The sequence below is a fragment of the Passer montanus genome, unplaced genomic scaffold (assembly GCF_014805655.1).
Source record: "Passer montanus isolate IOZ18808 unplaced genomic scaffold, ASM1480565v1 scaffold29, whole genome shotgun sequence".
Classification (NCBI taxonomy): domain Eukaryota; kingdom Metazoa; phylum Chordata; class Aves; order Passeriformes; family Passeridae; genus Passer; species Passer montanus.
Window position 1 is genome coordinate 543,146 of NW_024367596.1, and position 22,062 is coordinate 565,207.

The window sequence follows — 22,062 nt, forward strand, 5'->3', positions numbered from 1 at the left end:
TCCAACGCCTCCCCCAGGTGTGATCCTGCAGGACAGGGCTTGCCTGGCCCTGCTGCACGTCCTCCCCTCCTGGCCCGGCTCTGTCTCGTTCCTGCAGGGCCTGGGCACACACAGAGCTCTGAGGATCAGCAGTCCCGGGACAAAACACGGGCAGGCTGCTCAAGGACCTTGCGGGCACCAGAATAAACCAATTTGGTGCATTTTACTGTCTCTTAGATAATTTTCCCCCATTTGTTTCTGCCATGTGCTAGTTTGTAGCTTTCAAAAACCAACTAAACCCAACCTTTTCATTATCAGCAGAAAATGCTTTCAAAAATCTTCACCTGTGTCTTTTCTAATGTAGAGTTGTGAGCTGAAAAAATAAGTCTTGCCCCTAATTTCCCTGAAATGGAAGAGCTGTGGGGTTGGGGCAGGGTGGGCATGGCAGCCTGGCTGGAGAGACAGCTGCAAATTGCTTATTCCTGCTTATTGAAGGGAGTATTTAAAGCCTTGTTGAGGCAGGATTTAAGGCCCTATTGAGGCAGGATCTCTGCAGCCCGGGTGAGCGCGTCCCAGCCTCGGCGGTGGGTGAGCCCTGCAGTGCCCCTGTCACCCGGGCTGTGTGGCTGTCCTTTGGGGACACTGCGGGGCTGGGGCTGTGGGGAGGGGGCAGCAATTGCCCAGGGGAATCTGGGTTTGCAGCCCGAGCCCAGGGCGCCAGGGCAGTGTGGAACTGCCCAGGGGAATCTGGGTTTGCAGCCCGAGCCCAGGGCGCCAGGGCAGTGTGGAACTGCCCAGGGGAATCTGGGTTTGCAGCCCGAGCCCAGGGCGCCAGGGCAGTGTGGAACTGCCCAGGTGAATTCTCCCTCCGCAGGTGCCCCGGCTCCAGCGCCCGGCCCGAGGCACCGCACGGACGGAGCCCCAGGCAGCGGCCCCGGGACCCAGCTCTGCCCAGGAATGTTTGTTCCACTGCTTCAGCACCGGCTGGCAGCGCCACAAACCCCCCAGCCCCGGATAATTGAATATTCATCTCCTGCGAATTCTATTAATTCTGCGTTTCTTGTTCGTAAGAGCAAAATAATTGCTGTAATTTCATTTCAAAACCCAAAGTCAATAACCACGAGCCTGTCATTTCTCTGTGCTTTCACTGAGAGAGGATTCGCTGTCTGCTCCGTGATCACTGCTAGAACAGCACATTTATTTGTGCATTTCTCTGCTAAAGCCCATTTGCTCTAAGTGGCCCAGTTAACACCACCAGAGAATCCTTTGCCCCGGTTTTAAAAAGCTTTTTAAAACTCTGCCTTAATTTAAACAGGAAAATATAAATTAAATTATGTGATTTGGTGCAAGTTAATGTTTCCCCCCACCCCCAACCCACCAAAGGCTCTGCATTTTTTTTAAACGGCCCTAAGGAGATGTGCTTTAATATTAATCAGTGCTAAAAAATAATTTTTAAAAATCAGGTTTTACCCACTAGAGAAAAGCACAGAAAAGGGATGAGGTTTAAACACGTGACATTGGGACCCAGCAGGCAGGGCAGGCATGGGGAAGCTGCTTGTCAGGGAGCTGTAAAGAGCAGGTTTTATGTTTTCTACCCAACCTCCACGTGACGGAAGGCTCCACATCTGACCTTTCCCCTTGCCCCCTTATCCTCCCATCAGTGTTTACCAGACACGCTGCTTTCTCATGAGAGAGCATCCATCCATCCATCCATCATCCATCCATCCTCCATCCATCCATCCCCCTGTGGTGCCCAGCAGCCTGGGAGCAGCTCTGCTCCTGGACCCGAGGGCAGGAGGGCTCTGCACAGTTCTCAGGATGCTCCTCGGGTGGCAGACACCACTAGACACACCCTCAGGGCATCCTGTCACCCAGGGGTGGGTGTGACACCCTCACCTGCACCGTCACCAAGAACTGGGGCAGCCACAGGGCTCAGGGGTCTGGGGTGGGACAGGAGGACCCTGAGCAGCCACGGCTCAGAGCAGGACATGGGCACCCCACTGCTTCTGGAAATGGCTGCAGTCATTAGACCTGTCAGTTTACATGGCATTAGTTCACTGAACCAGCAGATTTTGACTTCAGAGATGTGATCTCATTATGTGGCCTGTGAGCTGGGCAGGCTGATCCCACTCCTCACTGTTTCCAGCAGTACTGAGCCCTAGCTGTGGCTGCTGCTTCCTTGGCTGCAGGCGGGCCGAGGGGATTTGGCAGGGCTCCTGAGGCAGCTCCCTCAGCCAAGCAGATGAAGCCTCATTAACACCTGTACCAGGGAGGTATTTATTTCCATTAAGACAGCGTGGAGTGTGCCTTCCTGCCAGGCACAGCACAAACACAGCGGGAGACAAAAGCCCTGCTCCCCTCTGCTCAGCGCTCCCTCATCACTCACACGCTGTTCAACCAGCTGAGCAAGCCAGGCTGGGCTGAAAACAAGCAGCTTGGTGGCTCTGCCCTCCCCTCCTGCTGCCACTGCAGGCAGCCAGGCCAGCCCCAGGGACAGGGACAGGGCAGCTGCAGCACCCCTGGGACAGTCAGCACCGACCCTGGAAAGCACAGAGACCCACACTGCCTGGGAGGGACCTCAAAGCCCACCCAGTGCCACCCCTGCCTGGCAGGGACACCTCCCACTGCCCCAGGCTGCTCCAGCCCCAGTGGCCAGCCTGGCCTTGGGCACTGCCAGGGATCCAGGGGCAGCCACAGCTGCTCTGGGCACCTGTGCCTTCCCACCCTGCCAGGGAACAGTTCCCAATTCCCAATATCCCATCCATCCCTGTAGGGTTGCTGATGCTGAGGTGTCCCTTCCTACTCCTGCCTGTGCCCAATTTTGGGCTAAATTTGAACTTAGCTCCTGTCCAGCCTGTCCATCAGGCTTCTCACCAGCACAGGATAAAACCCCTCAATCTATGGTGTGCAATGCAAGTGTCAGGCACGGGGGAATCAGTCTGCCCAGCGAAACCCAGTGAGCTCTGTGCAGGGTGCTGCCCCTGGGCATGAAGGATGAGCTCCTCCTCAGAAAACCCCCATGGCACGGAATGGTTTGGTGTTGATCCTTATCAGACCCATCCCTGCAGATCTGGGAGTGCAGTTCTTTTACCTGCCCCATTTGTAATTGATTTTACCTCATTCAGAAATCAAAGCAGCAAAGAGAAACTCACAGAGGAGGTTCTGCCTTCCTACCCCCCAGATTGCTATGGTTCCAAGTCAGTGCTGATCTTTCCCCCCAACTAAATATGAGACTTTAAAATCAATCATTAATAGCTTTAAAAGGTTTGTACAACAACAGCCAGGCTCACTCATGTTTGAACATTAACAGATGTATTTTTCCTTAACAGTGGGTTCTTTTAGTCAAATTCTAGAGGTTATAAAAAGGATTATATATGCCAGTGATTTTTTTTTTTCCGGTACATTTTTAGACTGGGCTCATGGAATAAGCTCCTGAAGCTCCAAATTGAAAAGACAAAGGTTAATCCCTTAAGAGCTGGATAAACAATCAGTCATTAAGGGATGGAAAGCATTAGCACAGGGCGAGCAGAGGCTGAAGGGCAGCAGGGGAAGATGTGCCTGCAGTGGGCACTGGCCTCACCTGGGAGTTGGGTGCCAAGTGCTGCTGCCAGGGGCTGTGGGGGCCCAGTGCCACAGCAGGGTGCAGAGGGCCATGGCTCGGGGTGCAAACTGGAGGATTTATTTGTGTTTGACACTTCAATAGAGAGGAGGGGACGTGGGGACAGAGGGGCTCTGCAGCAGGGCCACCCCCAGCCCTGCAGAGCTTGTGCAGCTCTGACTGAAGCTGAGCTCCAGAGGCTGCCCCTCGTGCTGGAAATGGCCTTGGTGAGGAGTGCCAGGGGTCTGCTCCCAGTGAGGGCTGAGCTGGCACTTCTTTGTCCTGCAGCATTAGCTTTGGGGGGTTTCATTTGGGGTACTGACGTGCCTCTGTGTTTGTTCCTTGGCACCTCCTCCTTCCTCACCACCATGGGAGCTGCTGGGTCTCACTGTCACGGGCAGACAGAAGTGTCCCTGGGGTCAGGGGGGAGGTGCACACAGGTGCCCAAGCGCTCTGAGACAGAAAAGCATTCGTCTGCTGGGTTTCAGCCCAGGGGCAGCACCAAAAGCAGCTGGGAGCACCGGGGTCATGAGAGACAGGACAGGGAGCACCCCGGTAATGAGGGGTGGCTGTGCCCCACAGGGCCCCGGGAGGAAGGAGGCCAGAGCAGCCAGGGAGAGAAAGCTGCAGGATAATGAGGGAGGGAACAATAGCTGGGAAGGGATAAAAAGATCTGGCTGTGGAGATAGCAGTGCAGAGGTGGTGCTCAAGGTGCTCCTACCCCCATCTGCTTCAAACCTGTTGGAAGAGAGCTCAGAAAAGGGGATTTTTGATGCTCAGTTTAAACTCCTGACACTTCTTTGTCATTACTGCATTTTCAGATATTCCAGAAATAAAATAAAAGTGAGAATTGGCATCAGGCTAAAAATCCAGGATTCATTATGTGGCAGCACTAAAGTGAACGATTTGACTCCCATTTCCATGGCTGGTGCTTCCGAGGCCATTGCCTCCCCTAAGTGGAGCCTTGGGCAGGGATGGGAGGGAGGGAGGGCAGTTTGCAGGAAGGCAGACTGCAGTGAGGCTGGACAGGCCGAGCTGGTGCTGTGGGCAGCAGGGGCACGGGGGCACTCAGCACCACTCGGGTGTCAGCCCTGGCAGCGAGGGGTGAAAGGCGGGCAAGGATTGCACCTTCCTGCTCTTTGTTTGCTGTGCTCTGCAGCAGCAGGGCCGGAGCAGTCTTTGGACCCATTAGACAAGTGCTGAGGGATCATTAGCGGGAGTGTGGGCGCTCCAGGCCAGGCCCAAGCGGGGCAGGGAGGATTTCCCGGGCAGCGGGGCGTGAGTCGGCTCCGCTCAGCACGGGCACTGTGCCCTGCCTCTGCTGGGAGCAGCTCTGGGGACTGACAGGGAAATGGGGCAGGGAAGGCAGCAGGGCGCAAGGACGGCAGCTCCGGGGGGCTCCAGCACGGGGTTTGGGAGCAGGAGTCTCCTCCACCAGCTTGGGTTTGCGGCTGTGCTGCCCGTGCAAGGGCGATGTGCTGGGCTCGCACCTCTCATTACACTGCTGCCCTCTGATTTATTTCATTGGCACCCTGAAAAACTCTCTCAGATCAGCGCTAACATCTTCTTTATGAGTTTAGCACCAGAAACTGTGCCTGATTTTAGCTGCTTGAGGTTTTGAGGGTTGAGAAAACTTTAACCAAATAGATCACCTGATCATATCTACACTAAAACATCAAGAAATTATTTTGCCAACATTTAACTAAATATATAAAGAAATACCAAAAGGGAAATTTAAAGGAAAATCCAATATGAACATACTGCTAATATTTGCTAAACATCAGCAGATGCTGTTGGCTATGATGTGATGCTGGTGCAATGGCAGGTGTTACCTGAGCTGTACACGGCTTCTTCTGTCCCAGCCTTGGCTGCTGCCCCCGCTTGTGCCCACATGAGGAGCCTCCCAGGGCTGCAAGGAGGCACCTGCAGGGTCCCACTGATGCCTCAGTAGTGCCCTACCAGTCAGCTGGGTCACAGCTTTGGTCACAGCACCTCAGAGGCAGCACCACATTCACTCCCCCATGCATTAGCAGCAAATTCTTAATTGAAATATTTAATTTTGTCTCCCCTGGTATGTGATCTTCAGTGTTTCTGACCTGTTTGTCTTCTTGGCCATTTGAGGAAATTGTATAATGTGAGTATTAATGCACTACCAAACTGCCTCAGCAGAATTGTCTTTCTTGGCCAGGAGCTGAACAAAAGAGCTTTTCTACTGAGAATAGTAATTTCAATTTTAAATGGCCATATAGGAAGAAGGCAAGATTGCTCCCTGCTGTAATTAGAACAAGTTTTCCAGGATCCTGTGTTATCTTTAGACTCTGGAAGTGTAGTTGCTCTACTAGGATTAATAAGTCACCTCTATTAACTCCAATTATTGCTGTGCTGTATTGCTATCACAAACCATTTGCATATTCTGCAATACAGAAGGGACTCTATCATTATCCTTGTTGGTTTGTAACATTAATGGGCCGAAAGGGAGAGGCAAAGCCCTCTGGGGGAGCACTCTGTGGGGCTCCCAGCAGACCCTGGCTCCTCCAGCTGGGCACTGGGCGCTGCCCACAGCTCCAGTGCTGATCCCAGAGCTCCCGCCCTGTCCCAGGGCACAGACTGCCACTCTGCCTCCTGGCCCACACCCTGCTGGGGCTCTGGCTCCCCGGGGCACACGCGATGCCGTGTGAGATCCAGTTAATTAGCCCAGGAACAGCTTTTGTTTTCCAGACAGCAAAATGTCAGCTGAGGCATAAAAATGCAGAGAGGAGCCGGCTCCTCCTGTGCTGGAGGGGAGGGAGCTGCTCCCCAGGCCACAGCAGGCACTGGGGGTTCTCCCGGGGGCTGGAGCACAGCACGACTGTGTCACCCCCCAAGCCGAGGGGGGAGTCCCCAGGGACAGCAGCTGCTGCTCTGCAGGGACAGACAGGACAGAAACACCACCAGAGCTCAGCCACAGAACCACAGAGCGGCAGGTGGTCTGCAGGACCCCCGAGTCCCCACACTGCCAACGCCACCCTTCACTCAGGCTCCCCAGTGCCACATCCACAGGGCTTTTAAACCCTCCAGGACGGGGCCTCCACCGCTGCCCCGGCAGCTGTGCACTGCACAACCCTTGGGTGAAGACATTTTCCTGCTGTTCAGCCTCAGGGTTGGTTTTCCCCTTGTCCTGCCCCCGTTCCGAGGGAGCAGAGCCGGCCCCAGGGAGCGGAGCACGGCGAGCTCCTTCTCCCGTTCTCCGTCGGGCACATCCCGCCGCGGCCCCGCGGCCCGGCTGCCACCGACACCGCTAATTGTTCTCATCAGCTTTGCTTTCCGAGGGAAGGCAAACAGCGGCGGCAGGGCTGCTCCCCCTGCCCTCACCTCCGCACTCTGCCCGGGGCACACGGCTCCCCTGTGCCCCGCAGCAGCTCCTGCGCTGCCCTGGCCACAGCGTGCCGGGGTGGTGAGGAGTGCCCGCCAGAAACCTGCCCTTCACGAGGGGACAAGGGAATACTCTGTTGTAAAGTATTCTATACACTGCAGGCAGAAGTATTTTAAAATGAAATAAATTGCATTTTGGGCTCCCCGTGGAAAGCCTGCAGGGTGTATAAACGAGTGCTGGGAAGAGATGCCGTCTTCTGTGGCACATGAAAAAGGAATGAAAGAAGCTTCAGGGAGTGAAGAAAGAAAACAACTTGGTAAATTGTTGTTTGACCTAAAGAGTTTCCCAAGGTGAAGGGAAATGAAGCTCTCCAGAAGCCAATAGGTAGGTCACAAGCCAATTGAGGTAAAGTGTGAAATAGGCATTTTTGTAGCAGGTAAGGTGTCCTGTGGTGGGGAGCTGAGAGCACTCAGTCTCCAAGCTCTGTGTTCACCCTGGAGCTCTGTGCTCACCTGTCCTTTCCAGCAGCTCTCCTGAGTGAGATGCAGGGTGCCTTAAACCCTCTCTGAGTGCATATATGTATATATTTTCCCTCTGTATGGGCGGGTGTTGTGATGACCATTTACAGGGGCTCTTTCCACCAGCTCCCAGCCTGCCCCTGGTTTGGGCCCCTTGTTGGTACCAGCACGCCCTGAGATGCTGACATCTGAGTCCTGCTGGTAGCCAGCACCAGCAGGTAGAAGCAGCTGGATGCAGGAGCAGCCTGTTCCCTTCGCACTCCCCCACAGCACAACAGCTCAGCACTAATTGGACTGACTGGGAATTTCCACTTGTGCTCCAGCACACTTTGGTCCCTCGTTAGGGATATATCACCCGTTTGGGTTAAATCAGCTGCTAACGGAACAAAACATTCAGTTTAATGGAAATCAGTGGTATAAAATCCCAGATTTTGCAGAAAATGCATTAAGAGGCAGAGCTGGAAGGAATTCAGCTCCAGCTCTACCAGACAGAAACCAAGTCAGCTCGAGGCATATGCTGGAGCGATGGAGGAAAAGGTGCTAATGCAACATGCTTCATGTTGTGCTCCAAAATAAGAACAGCTCGGCGTGGCAAGCAGGAAGGCACTCGTTTGCTGGCTGTGGAAGAAGGCATGGAACAGCGTGGCTGAGAAAAAATCTGCCTCGTTCTTTACTCATGCGTTTGGACCTTTTGCAGCTGAAGCACTGCAGCCAGAATGTGCAAAGTGCTGCAGCCAGGATGTGAGATCTCCACTGGCAGTGCTGCCAGGCTCACAAGGGCCATGCTGAGCTGCAGCCTGCCCGGGAGGGCAGGGATCAGCTGCCTGGGCAGCACAGGCTGCTCGGGTGCAGATTCGCCATCAACCCTGCCGGGGCGGGGAGGCAGCTTGTGCCTGTAATCTATGCCAGCCACCACCACAACCAGGGTCTGCTCAGCAGCCCACCCTTCCCAAGAGCCTTTGAAAAATGAGGTGACACTCAGAACAAGGTTACAGGCATGAGTCAGGTATCTTGGAAAATCCTGCCCTGGCAGGGAAGACTAAGTAAATTGTAGTCTCAGACCAGATTATAAATCTGAGCTTGGAGTGTGTAGTAACAGATCAAGAGTACTGCAGGTGAAGAATGGGAAGATGGATCCAGTACAGAGCACTTCTGCCTTCAGGTGTTTGCACTTTTGTGTTCTTTCAGCACACACAGGTACCTCAGGAATGTCCTGCCAGTCCAGCTGTCACCTCTCCATGCAGCCACAGATTCCCCAGGGGCATCTCCCTGTCATGTCAGCGTTCCCTCTGAGGTCAGCGTGGCCTGAACGTGCCTGGGTGAGCGCAGCACACACAGAACATCCTCTGGGCAGAGCACCATCATCCAGACAGAGCAGCATCCTCTGGGCTGAGCACCATCCTCTGGGCAGATCATCCTCTGGGCAGAGCACCATCCTCGGGGGCAGCTCCCCATCCTCGGGGCAGAGCAGCATCCTCCAAACAGACCATCATCCTCTGGGCAGATCACCATCCTCTGAGCAGAGCACCATCCTCTGGGCACAGCACCATCCTCTGGGCAGCTCCCCATGCTCGGGGCAGAGCAGCCTCCTGCCGCTCCCTCTCCTGCTGCCCTGCCAGCACAGCAGCTCCCCAGGGCCCTCTCCCCTGCCTGCACCTCAGCCTGGCTCCAGCACCAGCACGAAGCCCAGGAATGCCTCCTTCCTCGGCAGCTGTGTGCTCCCAGAATTGCTGCTCCAGCCTTTTGTCTTTCCAGCTGGATCTGCAGCGCTGCTCAGGTAACGAGGGAAGCAGGCTGGAGCTCATAGTGTGTATTTACTGATGCTATCGGCATGACTCAAAATTTGCTCAAGACAGGGAACTCAAGGAAGCTGCCACGAGTAGCTGCAGTGAGCCGTGGCACTGAGAAGTCACTAATGAAACAGCTCTTACAAAGGGATAGAGAAACTAAAAGGTTTCCCCTCTACTAATAGCATTGGTTTGTATATTTTATTACTTTTTTACACAATAATCCAAGTCCTTCATTAAAATAAATTCTGCTTTGGGTCATACAGCTGATTCTCAGAGGAGCAAGATGGCTTTTCCCTAAGCTGGCGTGCTAGGCTTGATATCATTGCACTGCATTTGCCATGTGTCTGGCTCGTGGGTTGGGTGTTTGCTTTCCTGGGAATATGAAGAGTCAGGATTCGTTTTTCCAGTGCGCTCAAATCCTAGAGGGCACCACAGAACAGCTCTGCAAACCGGGCTGGCTGTACAACATGGATTTCACAGGTGTTACACTTCTTGTGTCCTTTTTTGCTTTCCTTTCTCTTCACATTCATTTTGTATTAAAATTTAAAATATTCTTAAAATACTGAATAAGCAGTTGTTAGTGGATAAAAACAGAAGGGGGAAAAACCCTAACATACAAGAAGGAAAGATACTGCATTTACAAAACTGAAGCTGTTGCTTTGACATGGTAGCTTAAGTTGCCCCAAGAGTGAAGCCAGGCCAGCGACTCCATCTGCAGCCACTTGCATATTCCCACAGGGGCACAATATGCAGCTGATTTCCCAATTAAGCTTCCCCAGCAAAGAAGTTTTATAATTTAAACAGACTCAAAAGTTTGAGGAATGATTACATATTCATGAAGGACTAATAACACTCTGTCTAGAACACAGCTTTGAGCTGAGAGCAGCTCTGACTGGCTCATGTCTCACCCACCACACTTAGCGAAAATGGGAACGAGGAAGAAATGGCTGAAACCAGCAGATTGTGTTTTGCCAAGACAATAAATAATAACCATATTCTGACTCAAGTGCCAAATGTATAGCGCTTAATTAGAGGTCAGTAGAGCATATTTCTGCTCAGCTGTTCCATTTACAGCAATTAACATGTTCGTGTCACTTAAATTGGGCTGCAGAGCAGATTTCAAAGGGTTGAGTGAAAGCAGAACCAGGGAAGGGCTGCTCCACCTCTGGCAGCAGCTCGGGAGCAGCACCCTCGGCACCCAGCACCGGCGGGACAGAGAGGTCCCAGCCCTGGCGCAGCACCGCCCTGCCCCACCCCTGTGAGGGACGCTGTGCCATCGCTGCGGGAGCTGCAGCGACCCTGCCCCATCCCCGAGAGGGCTGAGGGGACCCTGCCCGGGCCGGCGCTGCGGTGGCACCGCCACACACGGCTGGCCGCGCCCGGCTCCGCCCTGCCCCCGCTCGGCCCCGCCGCCCTGTCCCTGTCGCTGTCGCTGCCCCCGCTCGGCCCCGGCCCCGCCGCCCTGTCGCTGTCGCTGTCCCCCTCCGGCCGGGCCAGCGCGGCTCCCCGGGAGCGGGGCGGGGAGCGGAGCGGGGCCCGGTGCCGCCGCTTGGAGACCTCCGAGGAAAAGCAGGGCAGGGCTCACCTTCCAGCTAGGTTTGCTTTGCTCTCTTGTGTTCCTAGATGCGTTTCTGTGCCTGTAGAGCCTTCGTTGCTTCGCCTCAGCCCTATGTGACTCTGGGGGAAGGATCATGACCGAAGTCCTTCTCTCTGCTGCTCTGAACGGAACTGAGCCCAACCTGTTATCCAGCAGCGGCTGGTCTGCGGGAAACGTCACCACCAAGTGCTCCCTGACCAAAACCGGCTTCCAGTTCTATTACCTGCCCACCGTCTACATTCTGGTCTTCATCACTGGGTTTTTGGGCAACAGTGTGGCTATCTGGATGTTTGTCTTCCACATGAGGCCTTGGAGCGGCATCTCGGTTTACATGTTCAACTTGGCACTAGCCGATTTCCTGTATGTCCTGACTCTGCCCGCCCTCATCTTTTACTACTTCAACAAAACAGACTGGATCTTCGGAGATATCATGTGCAAGCTGCAGAGGTTCATCTTCCACGTGAACCTGTACGGCAGCATCCTGTTCCTGACCTGCATCAGCGTGCACAGGTACACGGGGGTGGTGCACCCCCTGAAGTCGCTGGGGAGGCTGAAGAAGAAGAACGCTGTGTACATCAGCAGCCTGGTCTGGGTCCTCGTGGTGGCCGCGATTTCTCCAATACTCTTCTACTCGGGAACAGGGATAAGGAAGAATAAAACCACGACATGCTACGACACGACGGCCGACGATTACCTGAGAAGTTACTTCGTTTATAGCATGTGCACCACCGTGCTGATGTTCTGCATCCCCTTCATCGTGATTCTTGGTTGCTATGGGCTCATCGTGAAAGCTTTGATTTACAAGGATTTGGACAATTCTCCTCTCAGGAGAAAATCCATTTACCTGGTCATTATTGTGTTGACGGTCTTTGCAGTGTCTTACCTTCCCTTCCATGTGATGAAGACCTTAAATCTAAGGGCCAGGGTGGATTTTCAAACCCCAGATATGTGTGCCTTCAACGATAAGGTTTATGCCACTTACCAAGTGACGAGGGGCCTGGCCAGCCTCAACAGCTGCGTTGACCCCATCCTTTACTTCCTGGCGGGTGACACCTTCCGAAGGAAGCTTTCCAGGGCCACCAGGAAATCATCCAGAAGGAGCGAACACAATGTGCAGTCCAAAAGCGAGGACATGACTCTCAATATTTTATCAGAGTATAAACAGAACGGAGATACCAGTTTGTGAACAAATGCAGAAGATTTGGGAATGGTTCGGAGAAAATCCTCCGCTTTGAGGCAGTAGGAGACTGTAGGGCTTACAAGTGTGTGAGGAAAATCTACCAGTCTCGAATTCTGTTTTAGATAAAGCCTCATTTTCTGGTCTTAGGAAAAGCTTAACAAAGTCAGTGGAAGAATTCTAATGGAAAATAATGTGTCAAAATTCAGCTTTCCTCCAGTAGTTTCATTTATTTCTGACTTCTGTCAGATAAAGTAAAATGAAGTCAATCCCCTAAAGGAGGAGAGCAATCCAAGTGCATCTGGTTTAATGACTTAGTCTCCCACGTTTGAAAATGTTCTCAGTCAGCCTGTCTTTAAAAATAGGAAATAAAAATAAGAGCAGTATCTTGTCTTCTGAGGCTCAGTCACAGACCAGGCTTTCTGCTCACTCGCTGTTGTACGCAAGGATTTAAATCAAAGCCATGATGCAGTTGCCATTTTCAGTTTTAGTATTTTTTTCATCTACTTCTAGTGCTGATAATTACTTGATAGTTTGGTGGCATTTATGGTTCAGTCCTCTTTCAGTGCCGGTGTTTTACTCAAGGTAGGCTTTACTGGTGTGTGCATGGTCGTGCTTTGGGATTGCGATGGTTGTTCGTGGCAGAGCTGGCCCCGCTGGCAGCCAGGGCTCCCCGGGGCACGGCGCCGTCCCCGGGCGCTGCCGGGCGCGCGGGCGCTGCCGGGCGCGGGGCACGGCTCCGGTGCCCGGGGCAGGGGCACGGTGCCAGCCGCAGGGACGGGCCCGGGGCGGCCTGGTGAGCTGCGCGGGCCGGGGGCCGCCAGCACCGAGATGGCACCGAGATGGCACCACACTGGCACGGTGCTGGCACTGCAGCTGGCATCACACTGGCACGGTGCTGGCACCGCAGCCGGCACCGCAGCCACGCGGAACCAGGATGGGCGTGCTGGCAGATGGCACCGAGATGGCACCGCAGCTGGCACCACACTGGCACGGTGCTGGCACTGCAGCTGGCACCGCAGCCGGCACCGCAGCCACACGGAACCAGGATGGGCGTGCTGGGAGCAGCCGGGCCTCGAGGCCGGCAGGGAACACGCGCTCCACGGACCTGCCTTGAAAGGCTCTGCTCCTGCAGGCTGTTCACACAGCACAGGTCGTGTGCCAGGAGCGGTGGCTGTTAAAGTGGGTGATATAAATGGATTTTATATATATAGTATATACATAACAGTAATTGGGGGGAATTAATTTTTTTGTACTTTGACAAATGAATTAATGTATTAACAAGATGTTGCAATATACTACAGGCTAAATCTGGCCCTTTACTATAGATCTTCTCCAAATGTGGGATAGTTCATCCAAAATTAGCCAAACTGCAACATTGTGTAACACAAGAGCTAGTGCTCAGGCACAGATGAAATTCTACATGGGCAGTGTCACTCGTTTCTCATATTTTTAATAAATGTATTTGAAAATATTTTGTGCTAAAAGCGGTATAAAAGCATGCTCTGAATAATGAATTTAGTGTACAAAATTAAGTTTGATGTAATCCTAAGGGTGATTTTTAACAGATTTTGTTCCTCTGGTCTGCATCATAAGAGTAAAATATTTATATTTTACTTACCAATTCCAGTGATTGGTTACAAATGAGAGTAGCTCTAGTTATTTTTTGACAACATTGTTAAGCAGCTTCTGTTCATATGTACGGCTTCCTCTGCAGAGTCCCTATTTATTGAACTTATTTATTAGAATGCTAAATGTAAAGTTTGTAAAGCGTGGTTCTCTGTGGTCATATTCAGAATTGGGCATTAATGGAAAATTGAAGAGCATGTTTCAATCACTGTAATACTGTGTCTTCTAACAGAACACCTTTATAATAAACTCAATTCCACCCTGACTATTCACTGCTGATATGTAACCTAGTGATAAATTAAACTACTGATTTATAGCCTAGAGGTAAATGAAACTCCAGCTTAGGAAGCCTCTTAAAGCAATGTGGAGAGCTCATTTAGCCCTATGAAAAATGTGGAGGTAGTGCAGAAATCTCAAGCAAGGGTCAATTGCTAATTAATCCTGACTGACAAAGCCCGTGGAACAGCACAGACTATTTATATACCACAGAAAGAGCCTGATTCACAATAAATGACTTCTCCTATTATGTGATTATTTGAGGCTTCATTCAGCTGAGGCACGTCTTGTTTGGAATGGCAGATGAATTACACGGAGAGGGAGCATAAAAATAGGATATTCTTTGAATCTGCTGCTCTGTGGTGAAAATCCTGCTCTTTCCCGAACATTTCGCGGCCAGTTTCTCTCGCTCAGTTAGGGAATGCGATGTTCCACGGACTCACGCCCGGCCGGAGGTGCCGGGCAGCCCCAGCAGAGCGCGGGGCACGGGGGGACAGGGGGACAGTGCCGGGCACGGGGGGACAGCGGGACAGCGCCGTGCCCAGCCGGGCCCGCGGTGCTCCTGACCCCGCACGGCTGCGGGCACGGCGGCTGCGGGCACGGCATCCCGCGGAGAGCCGGGCAGGCTGCGGCAGCCGCGGTGCGCCCGCTCCCTGTCACTGCCGGCAGCCGTGCCGCCGGGCAGCCGTGCCGCCCGCTGAGCGGGACACGAACCGCGGCTGAGCGGCCCCGCGGCTCCGAGCCGGCCGAGCGACACCTCCCTCCAGCCCCGGTGACACCCCGTGCCGGCGGAGGTGACACCTCCCTCCAGCCCCGGTGACACCCCGTGCCGGCAGAGGTGACACCTCCCTCCAGGCCCGGTGACACCCCGTGCCGGCAGAGGTGACACTCCCAGCTGCCACAGCCAGCGCCGTGTCGCCCCCACAGAGCCCCTGCAGGGTTCGCCAGCCGGGCTGCGTTTGGCACGGGGCACTCGGAAGCATTGCAAAGCCCCAGCAGGCTCCTGTGGGCTCCCACAGCTCCTCACCTGGAGTACCCAGAGCCGTGCAGTGGGTGTCCCACCTGAGAGAGCACGGTCCCCAGCAGAGCCAGAGCTGCCAGAGCTGTCCCTGATCCTTTCTGTGGTGTATTTATGCAAGGCGATCAGCCCACCAGCACCAGGGGCCCAGGTGATCCCCCTGATTATCCATCAGCCTCAGGGGTGGGTGTGTTGAAGAGGCCTTTCCCTGGGACACTCACCTGGAGTTTCTTATCCATCCAATATGTGAGGAGAATGCAACTGCAGCTCCAGCCTTTGGGCTGGTAATTAATAATCAGTGACAGCTATGGGCTGTGATTGCTAGGGACAAGATCCAGCTCATTATCTCTCTACTGTGACCACGTAAAGTTCCACCTTCCCTCATGCTGTGCAATCTTTGACTAGCAAATGAGATTAAACCTGCTCTGATTCTGTGGTCATGCTTGTAACCTGTTTTCCCCCTGGGTATGTTTGGGAATCCTCTAACTACAAATCATTCTCTGAAGACACCACAAAGTTTGAGGTAAACAGTTATTTAGAGCTTAACATTGGCCAGCCCCATGTCAACACCAACGCTCATTCATGAGCTGTATTTGCTTCCTGCAGCTCGTGGGTCAATGCTTTTTCCTGTTTATGCCCAGTAACTCTTACATTTCTTTAACACAACCTGAAGTCAGCATGAAACCCACCTGTGAACTGCTGTCAGTTTGTACATTTGCATACATGGACGTTTTATTTTCCAGTTCATATAACAGGAACTGATGAGCTCCTGGGCAGGGTAGAAGCAGCACCTGGCCCTGCTGTGGCAGCAGGGTGGCCTGGCTGTGCTGGGGAGCCCTGTGCCAGGGCTGGGGAGCTGCAGGGCTGCTCTGGGGCTGCCAGCCCTGTGCCAGGGGAGCTGCAGGGCTGCTCTGGGGCTGCCAGCCCTGTGCCAGGGGAGCTGCAGGGCTGCTCTGGGGCTGCCAGCCCTGTGCCAGGGCTGGGAGCATCCTCTGCTCTGCACCCCCAGGGACATGCTGGCGTTGGGCTCCACAGTGAGGCCCCACAGCCAAACCCTGGCACTGGGCTCTGTGAGCCCCAGGAGGGGCACAGGAACCTTCCCTGGCCTTGCTCTCCTCCTCTTCAGGGTGAGGAAGCACATGGGGCACTCCTGGGGGTGTCTGGAGCCTGACTGCACGGGCACAGCAATTTCAAATACTCTGAAGGCACAGGACTTGTTGCTTGGCGTGTGGCTGTGAATTACTGTGTGTTCCAAGGGCAGATGTGAAAATGCTTATTTTTCTGGTGTGCTGTGATTTTAGTATTGTTAAGTTCAATTTTTTTTTAAACACTACTGAAACCTGACTGCAGCATCTGCAAGGACAGTGCTACCTTTTATTTACACTCAGGTTATGTAGCTGCTTTAATTAAAGAGTAAAAAATCCTCTTATTTGTCCATAATTTTAATGAACAAAAATATATTTGGGTTTGAAGTTGCAACTATTTTTAGTGGCAGCAAAAGTGTGGCCCCGGCGTTTCTGGCGCTGCACCACGGCACCGAGCAACTCGTGTTGGAGCCGCCCCAGGAGCATTATGAAACACTCCTTCTGCCTTTTGTGTTGTTAATTCATGCTTCCAGGAGGTTCTTCCGGCAGTGGTATGTCTTTAAAAATAGGTAATAAAAGGCTTGCACAATATATGCGATTTAAAACCTTGAGAGGAAGCAGGCAGACCAAATGAGAATCAAAATAAGTGAATAAATGAGTGATGCTTAGCCTTCAGAGACAAAGGAGGCATGTGGAGACGTGGTGGCAGAGCAAGGGGAATGGCTTTAGGCTGAGGAAGGTACACAGAGATCAGGTATTAGAAGAAAGCTGCTCCCTGGCAGGGTGGGCAGGGGGCCCAGAGCAGCCCCTGGATCCCTGGCAGTGCCCAAGGGACACTGTGGAGCTGGAGCACCTGGGGCAGTGGGAGCTGTCCCTGCCAGGGCAGGGTGGCACTGGGTGGGCTTTGAGGTCTGTTCCAACCCAAGCCATTCGTGCTCTGTGGTGTTTGGGTCAGCGTGCCCGCAGGTGGCACAAACAAGGGTCACACCTGTGCAGTCCCAGAGGCAGCAGGCTGACTTGCTGCCCCATTCCCACCCACTCCAAGCCCTCTCCCTTTCCCAGAATTGAGCCAGAGGTGAATCTGCTCCCAGCCCCTCAGAAACTGCCTTTTCCCCTCTGGCAATGGCTGTGTCTCAGTTTCCTTGCAGGATGTCGAGGGACTCTTCCTTCCCAAGCAGCTGAACTTGTCCAGCCCCACTCAAAGGAGGAACCCCTCTGTTAGCCGTGCCCTCCCTGCATGTAGGCATTTCAGGTTTTGTGTTGGGCTGCATTTCCATGCCATTGTCTCATCTGGCTGCCTGCAGCTGCCCCAGCTTCACACCACGAGCAGTTTCTCTCTGCTCCCTCCTCATCACGTGGGATGGCTGTGGGTACGTGTGGCTACTTCACTGATTTCACCTGATTTATTTACAGATTTATTTACCCTTCTCTTCATTTTCTTCCTCTTCATTTATCTTTGCCCTTCATGAAAAAGGTTCAGCTACCCATTAAAATTATTCCATTAAAATTATATTATCTTACCAGTAAATGAATTCTGTCTTCAACAAATCATGCCGTTCCATGCCTTTCCCAAATTTCCATTCCAAAACCGGCTGAGGCCCGGAGACCTCGTGTTCCCCAGGACATACACCTTTAAATGCCCCACGTCAGGCAGGGGCAGGGCCCTGCTCTGGCTGGTTGTGTTTGACACGAGCACACTCAGGCAGTGTGTGGACACCAGATTTAATACCTCAGCTGACCGTGCATTTATCTCCGGTTCCACAAAGTCACGGAATAATTTATGTTGGAAAAGGCCTCCGAGACCACCAAGTCCAATTCCAAGGGCTTCCTTGCCCCTGGCCCAAGCGGGCAGAGGCAGTTTGTGACCCGGCAGAGGGGAGACAGCACACAGACCAGGGGATATTTGTTTCTAAACCTTAATTTACAGTGCTTGGAAAGCAAAGGCCAGCCCATGGCAAGAGGCAGTGGGGGGAAGAGGTAAATAATTAAATAAATGGGGTTTTTAGGCTGTGCAGCTCAGGTTTCTGCTGGCAGCACCGGGCCCTGGCTCTGCCGGGAGCTGCCGGGAGCCGAGCCTGGGCAGGGCTGGGGGGACAGGGCCCCGAGACTGCTGGGGACACGTCCTGAGGGCCACCCGGACCTGGGGTCACCCTGACCTGAGGGGTTACTCAAACCATCACTGGTTACCCTAACCTGAGGGGTTACTCAAACCTGGGGGGTTACCCTGACCTGAGAGGGTTACCCAAACCATCCCAGGGCTGTGAGCTGTGTCTGTGGCACCCCCAGGAGCACCTGGCACTGCTGGCTCCATGGCAGCTGGCTGTGGGTGTCACCAGCACCAGCAGTGCCTGTGTGAGGCACCGAGAGGACAGTGCTGGCTGTGTTGATGTCCCCTGGGGCACACACCCCACACAGTGCTCCCTGGGGAAGGGGGCTGCCCCTCTGGGAGTGCCCCACGCCCTGCCACAGCCACCAGCACCGTGTCCTGCAGCCCCAGGGTGAGCTGGATACCCCAAAGCAGAGCCAGGCAGAGAGTCCCACCAGGAAAGCCTTTCCCAGGGTCCCGAGGGATGCTGCCTGCCGTGGGAGCACCCTTGCATCCCGGAGTGATCATCAGAAAGTCTGCTCATTTAAAGTGCTGGAAACACCATTTGCCCTTCCTGGCATTCCCCCACAGCCAAGGAACAGCAGAGCTGTTTATGTTAATAATTCATAGGAGACTTCTGCCTTTGCTTTATGGCTCTTCCACGCAGCAGCAGCAGGATCTGCCCACACCCTCCTCCCTGAGCCGGGGCAGTGGCCTGGGACACACTGGAACCCATCAAACCCTGCTGCTCCCAGGGGCTTCCCCTGCAGGCTGAGAGCCCCACTCTGGCTCCATTCTTAACCAAAACCAGCTGCTAGCTTCTGTGGAGAGGGTGGTATAACCCCGGCACAGGTTCTCGGGAGCTGTGGCTGCCCCTCCTGGAAGTGCCCCAGCCAGGCTGGCTCCTGGTGGGTGGCAGGCTGTGCCCCGTGCTGTGCTGGCATTCAGGCATCCACTGGCAGAGATTTCCTGTGGCAGCCAGGCTGCTTGGTCACAAATGCACTTCCTTCCACTGTGCATAATGGCCTTTTGTGGGGAACTGATTTTTGTCCAAGACAGGGACTGAGGAGTGACCCAGCCTGGAGCCAGGGCTGGGACAGCGTCAGGGGCTGGGGCCAGCCAGAGGAGCTGTGAGAGGCACCCAGCCCGGGTGTCACCCACACAGACCCCAGGCTCTGGCACAGGAGGGGAAGGGATGCTCCTGCACGCAGCCAAGCATCCCAAATGCACGTGCCAGAGGCTTGGGGCACAGCCCTGGGACCAACACATGAGGATTTGCTCACTTGTTCTCTCTGGGACCCAGCTGGGAGAAGCTCTTGGGGGTTATAACACAGTTTTTATACCAAATATTATGTTATTGCTAATTTCAGAATTAAAGAGTACTTTTAAGACTCCACAGAAGTTAAATTGCTAGCAGACTATTGAGTTCTAGTATCCTCAGAAACAACACCAGAGTGGTTCCATCATACATTGAAGATAATAAAGCTTTGCATTGTAGGGGCAGATTATTTATTTGTTTGGTATTACGGGCCCATGGCTATCCCCTGGGCTCTGCACAGGGCCCCAGGGCCCAGATGGGTGCAGCAGGGTGGGTTTCTCCTCTCCCTGCTCCCCTCAGTGCAGCCGGGCCAGCCCAAGGGGACAAATGGCCCTGCAGGGTTGCAGCAGCTCCCAGGGCAGGGACAGCAGCCAGGCCAGAGGGAAGCAGCTCCCGGGTGCAGCCCCAGCTCCCTTGGCACTGCAGCTCTCCTCCTCCTCAGCAATGTGTCAGGACACGTTTGGCACACATCAAAAGTTGTTGTTTAACATTCTTGTGTATTTGTGAGCGGTGGCAGTGATGCTTCCTGTAAAACAGAGCTGCGAGCGTGGCAAAGCTGTTTGATGTTACAGCCTTATTTAAACAGCATTTAGATAGTAAAAGCAGTCATTCCCCTCATCCCCACATACCAGCTACCCATTAAAATTCCTTCTCATGCTCCTGCACAAAGACTAATTTTGGCAGAAGGCTGACTTGCCCTAGATTTTTAAAAGACTACTTGTTTTAAAACAAAGTCCTTTGGGGAAGGGAGGGAGCTGGGAGATTTGCTTCCTCCCCCTGCCCTCCCAGTCTCATCACCTTGACCATCCCCCATCCCATCACCCTCACTCGGTGTCACCTCCTGGCCCTGGAGGGTGCAGTACCCTTCTCCTCTTCCTCCTCCTCATCCTCCTCTCCCATGGAGGGGCTCCTGGCCCCTCAGAGGGTGATGGAGGGGAGCTTTGAGCTTTGAGCACGGAGCAGAAGGAGCCAAGGGAAGATTGAAAATCTGTCATTTACCTTGACATTGACACACTAAAAATAAAGTTAAACACTTTTAAAAACAAATTATTCCAATATTCAGATATTACTTGAGGGACTCAGAATAAAACTCTGGGTTTTTAAGCCTTCTCTTGCTACCATCAAAAGAGCTTTTCACCAAGATATTCCTTTGTTCCTGGGTTGTTTCCTCTCTTTCAGACTCTGGGCAAAGTGTCACTCGATTGAGAACGGCAAAAAGTCAGGAGAAACCTGACCCAGAGGTGTCCTGCAGCACGCAGAGAGAGCAGGTCCAGAGAGACCCACCGAGGCAAACCCACAGCCAAGCCCTCGCGGGGAGCAGATGGAGGAGCTGACTTGTCTCTTTGGCTGTGATTCAATGAAAATGTTTTCTACCCTTCCCTTGCTGCATGGGGATAAATCTGCAAAGGAAAACATTTCTGGGTGCTGCGTGCTGGCCGGGGTGGTGCCACAGCAGCGGGATCCAGCACTGCCAGAGCCCCGGGCACGTTCCTTGTGAGGGCTCTGCCACTGCTGGGCCGCGGGCACCGGCAGCTGCTGCAGCCAGGAGAGGTCGGACACCAGCCAGCGCCATTCCCAGCAAAGGGTGCACCAGAGCTGCCCTTCCTGCATGCACATGGGGAGGCAGAGCTGACATTTCGGCTGGATTGAGCAGCTCTCTGTAGTGTGCCAGCCATGGTGACACCAAGGAATGGCTCCACGGAGGGATGCTGCCTTTAGAGCCCCATGGGGCTCCTGGGTGCCCTGCCCACAGCGGGGCTGGAGCCGGGCAGTGACAGCACCCCCACCCCGGCTGCCAGCTGCAATTCACCCTGGGCCTCACCGGGCTCAGCCGGGGACAAGGGACAGGAATCGGGCTGGGGATGGGGCTGGGGAAGGGCTGGGGCTGGGGCTGGGGCTGTGCCCTCACCACCCACGGCTGCTCCAGCCACAGAGGCTCCAGCGTGGCCCCGAGCCCTCGCCACCGGCTCTGCTCATTAAAGCTCCCCTGTAAGTGATCCTGGAAGGGATGACTCAGCCCTAAGTATAGCTACCTGCACCCAAAATAGAGGCAGGCCCTGCAGCAGCTCGGGACTCGCTGCAGGTCAGCCAGGAGCCTCCTGAACCGCTGTGAGCTGGAGGTGTGACACCGCACGCACCACGGGTGGCCCTGGCTGGTCACCCGCCTTTGCCCTCCGCCCAGGACGGGGATCCTAAGTAAACCCTCTGACATGAATCCCCTCTACTGAATGTACAGAAGAACAACTTTCAGTGGTTCCTTTTCTTGATCAATTCACACTGGCCAGAGCTCATGAACAGGATCAATTTACACCACATCTAAAAATACACCATCAGCTACACGCAGATGGATCTAAGGGGAGTGTGTGTAACTATGTGCACATGTCCCTAAACTCTAAGGCACACTTGTAACTCACACAAATTCTTGATACTTTCCAGTAAAAGATGGCAGGCAGAGAACACAATGCCCTCGCAGTGCACAAATGGGACTTTTGTCCGTGCCATGAGGACTCTGTGCCCACAAAAATAGGAGCAGATCCAGAAGCATCAGTGGGTTCACACTGGTGGGAAAGCTCCAGAAGGAAAGAGGAGCCAGAGCCGCTCTGCCCATTGACCGTGTCAGCATCCAACACCAAGAGCTG

General features: G+C 53.8%; 1 protein-coding gene across 1 annotated transcript; it reads left to right on the plus strand.

The window, feature by feature from the left end:
• The first annotated feature begins 10,696 nt into the window (after window positions 1-10,696).
• On the plus strand, window positions 10,697-12,485 carry P2RY1 (purinergic receptor P2Y1). The gene has a single exon (XM_039713472.1). The coding sequence runs from the start codon at window positions 10,929-10,931 to the stop codon at window positions 12,018-12,020; it is 1,092 nt and encodes a 363-aa protein (XP_039569406.1). The 5' UTR covers window positions 10,697-10,928; the 3' UTR covers window positions 12,021-12,485.
• Window positions 12,486-22,062: the final 9,577 nt, after the last annotated feature.